This window comes from Austrofundulus limnaeus, unplaced genomic scaffold (assembly GCF_001266775.1).
Source record: "Austrofundulus limnaeus strain Quisiro unplaced genomic scaffold, Austrofundulus_limnaeus-1.0 Scaffold73, whole genome shotgun sequence".
NCBI lineage: Eukaryota > Metazoa > Chordata > Actinopteri > Cyprinodontiformes > Rivulidae > Austrofundulus > Austrofundulus limnaeus.
Window position 1 is genome coordinate 1,804,083 of NW_013952475.1, and position 3,863 is coordinate 1,807,945.

General features: G+C 38.4%; 1 protein-coding gene across 1 annotated transcript; it reads left to right on the forward strand.

Moving 5' to 3' along the window:
• The first annotated feature begins 183 nt into the window (after positions 1–183).
• On the forward strand, positions 184–3,857 carry lsm4 (LSM4 homolog, U6 small nuclear RNA and mRNA degradation associated). The gene is made up of 5 exons (XM_014010810.1): positions 184–285; positions 711–752; positions 934–1,032; positions 2,947–3,127; positions 3,218–3,857. Exons 1-5 carry the CDS (start codon positions 283–285, stop codon positions 3,334–3,336), a joined length of 444 nt encoding a protein of 147 aa, XP_013866264.1. The 5' UTR covers positions 184–282; the 3' UTR covers positions 3,337–3,857.
• The last annotated feature ends 6 nt before the right edge of the window (positions 3,858–3,863 follow it).

Sequence of the window (3,863 nt, forward strand, 5' to 3'; positions counted from 1 at the left end):
GTGTGTGTGTGTGTGTGTGTGTGTGTGTGTGTGTGTGTGTGTGTAGAAAAGTCATCAATTTGCCAGGAGAAAGATCTTTGGCGGAATTTTACCTCTCCTTTTGCAAAACGGTTTTTTTTTTTTTTTTTAAGAAAAGGTGAAAGAGGGCGGGCAGAACGATGCGTGGTTTTGACAGCAGGGGGCAGCAGAAATAAAACAGAGCCATAATATTCGAAGAAGAAGAAAATTTAACGAGGGGAAGTCGCGTTATTCGGCGAAAGATAGGAAAAATATTCAATCATAATGGTGAGTTTATAGCCTGTAGATTCGTGTAGTTGATTGTTTTAGTCGTGTTGAGTAGTATATGTATAATTCATCTGACAAAAACTGCGAGAACAGCTTTTTAAAACGGTGTAATTCAGAGGACAGCTAACTCACGTTAGCCACCGAAGCTAAATCCGTGCTTCTTTATAAAGTCAGTACACGTAATAAACAGTTTGGATAGATTCTTCATCGTTTGTTAAAGTTATATATGACACACTTTAATCACAGACCTTAATTATTTGTCGTAAGAATAGTTTATATGAGTAAATTCATAATAAAATAATGCAAATAAACGTCAGACACACGGACTGGTGTCCATCAGGTAACATGCTGTAGTCGACAAACATGATGAAGACTAATTACTCTAAGAAAGTTAAATGTGAACTGGTTTGTCTGGTATTTTTCAGCTTCCCCTGTCACTGTTGAAGACTGCCCAGAATCATCCTATGGTGAGGAAGGAAGGCAATCAGCCTGTCTGGGAATCTCTTTAACATTCTGCACAATAGCCTTGTCTGTAAAGTGTAAATTATTATTAGTGATCAACCTTTCAAACTGAGTCTGGAAATTTCAATTGGTGCGAAGAATGGTGTAAGTTGAAAGGTTTATTTGTGTCATCTGTTTACTTTTCAGCTGGTGGAGCTGAAGAATGGAGAGACCTACAACGGCCACCTGGTCAGCTGTGARAACTGGATGAACATCAACCTAAGAGAGGTCATCTGCACATCCAGGGTAAKGTCTCAGATGCCGTCTACTGCTATCAGTAACATGTGACAGCTCTAATGGAAATATTTGAACTCACTCTGGATTCAGATTTGATAAAACATTTGCAAATGCRCTGTTCTGCAGATCTGTAGTTCAGCGTTTTCATACAGGTGTAGGGCTGCCATGATTAATCGATTAATTGACGACTAATCGATTATTAAAATAATCAATGACTAATTTAATAATTGATTAATCGTTTTCTTTTTTGTTGTTGTTGTTCTTTACTTTGTTTTTCTCTCCAAACTGCTTTGACACCTTCCACTGCCACATCTGCCTTTCTGTCCTTGACACACATGCCCAGTAGTGGTAACTGGGGTAGGCCGTGGACGTCACAAGACATTATACAGACAAGCTCTGGTATCATGGCTACCTGACAACAGAGCTCAAAGTGTGGGATCATTTTAAGAAAATGAAAGAGAAACCTGTACAATATCTGCAGAGCAGAACTTGCCTTCCACAGCAATTATTTTTAGTTAGCATATAGCTAAAATCCAATGATGGTTATATAATAGCAGCTGTATTCTGACGTGATAAGCTGTATGTTTTACATTCAATTAACGTATGATCCGATTAGTCGACTAATTGAATAAATAATCGGTGATTAATCGATTATTAAAATAATCGTTTGTGGCAGCCCTGTACAGGTGCATGAAATATTTGATTTTTAACTGTTTTCAGGGTRGGAAAGTACTTGATTTCTGTATAAAGTCCGTGAATGTGATTAATATTCTCATTGCATCGTTTTGTAATAAAAAGCACTCTTAACAGTTTGATTAAAAAACTTCAATTTGATATTTTTAGGTTAAAGGTACAAAATAGAGAGCAATCGTTTTTGACTTTAAAGTAGTCTCAGAGTCAGAAAGCCCCCACTCGCTGCAGCTCAGAGTAAGTTTGCTCCTGTTCATAATACTGGCTTGTGAGCAGTAGAGTGTTTTTGGTCAAGACCACCTAAACTGAGACCAAGTCAAGACCAGAATGTCTCAATACCAAGACTTTTAGGGGCTGGGCCAAGTCGAGAGCGAGATTGAGTCAAGACCAAAACCAGAACAAAAAATGGAAACRAGTGCTCTAAAACAGGGATTCTTAAGCATTTTGGGTCTGGGAACCCCTTAGAATGGCGAAAAAAATTCCAGGGACCACCCCGCCTCATAAATCCCATGCTGTTTTAAAATATAATTTATTGTCATTTCAACCCCTAAATGCCATGGGAATATATATATTTTACTTAGTTTATTATGTTTGTTGTATTAGTTCATTGTGCTTCATGCATTTTTAAAAATAAAATCAAAAATAAACAATTTAATGAAATTTTTTGAGAACCCCAAGATACCCCTCACCCCTGGGGTCCTGGGGCCCCAGTTTGAGGACTAGATTAATATGTATATCTAATAATGACTAAATCGTGTGAGGCCAGAGTAAAGAGCTTTGGTACAGAGGCAGGTTGCTAGCATTAGCTAGCTAGCATCTCTGAAAGTGAAACTCTGCAGAATTTACAAATCACTATCCTTCTGTTAATTTTTTTTATCCTTTTCGTAATTATGCTTCAAAGCGCTTTCCGTACAATTTATTTTTGTTTTCAAATCAAATGCCTAAAAACTGTATTGGACTCATGGATGATCTTTTTTTGGAGACGCGTCACGGAACTAAAACTTCTCGGCCGGCAGCGGCTTTTTTGTTGGATCGAAGTCGCTACAAGCGCCATTCACTGAATACCTGTCTATACTGTCCATTACATGTCATCACTAAATGTGGACTAGTCTCCTACAAATCAAACTAAATTTGAAAATGCAAGAGAAAATATGTTATCCAACAAAAAACTGTTCATGAAATTTTGAGAAACAGAATCTTGCTCATAGTCTCGTTCTCATTTCATTCTCACAGGACGGAGATAAATTCTGGAGGATGCCTGAGTGCTACATCCGAGGGAGCACCATCAAGTATTTGCGGATCCCCGATGAGATCATCGACATGGTGAAGGAGGAGGTGGCGTCAAAGGGCCGCGGCCGCGGTGGTTCCCAGCAGAACAAACAGCAGGGCAAAGGAAGAGGAGGACCTGGAAGAGGTAAACGGGATKATTTTTATTAATCCAGAAATAATTGGTTGTCAGAGCGAACACAGGCGAGCATCATCTCCTCCTGCGTTCTTTCTGCAGGTCTGTTTGGCGGCCGTGGCAGAGGGATGTCTGGTCCTGGTCGGGGACAGCAGCAGCAGCAGCAGCAGCAGTCGGATAAGAAAGCAGGCAAACCACAGGGAATGAAGAACCAGCACTGACAAACAGCGCTGCACTTTTGAAAACATCCAGTTAAGTGATTCATGCTTGAGTACGTACAGATATAAGTTACTCTGGTGTTTCTTTTTGATTATAATGGATAATGTATGAGAGTTTTTTTTAGTGTCTGAGAGTTCAGGTTTCTTTTTACTGTTATAAACCAGTCAAAACGCTACAAGTGTAGGTTTTCATGGTGTAGAAAGGGTTAAGTCCAAACTTTGTGGAATGGATAGATTTTTTTAGCTTTTTAATTCGTGTTTTTGTTTTTTCATTTGTTGGCAACTCTCATTGTCTGATTGTTACTCTTTATAACCATGGGAGGTAAAACGTTCACTTCTTGAAACATTTTAGTTGAAACATTTGTAAAATGACAAACGACGATAATTTAGTTTTTCCAGAAAAGATTCTCATATTCAAAATTCAGAAACGGATGAGTCCACGTCTCTTTGGGTTGATTATGTTTCATGTTATTTTTGTAACAAATGACAATATTGTAATTTATTTACATGACAACATGAGAATAAAACAC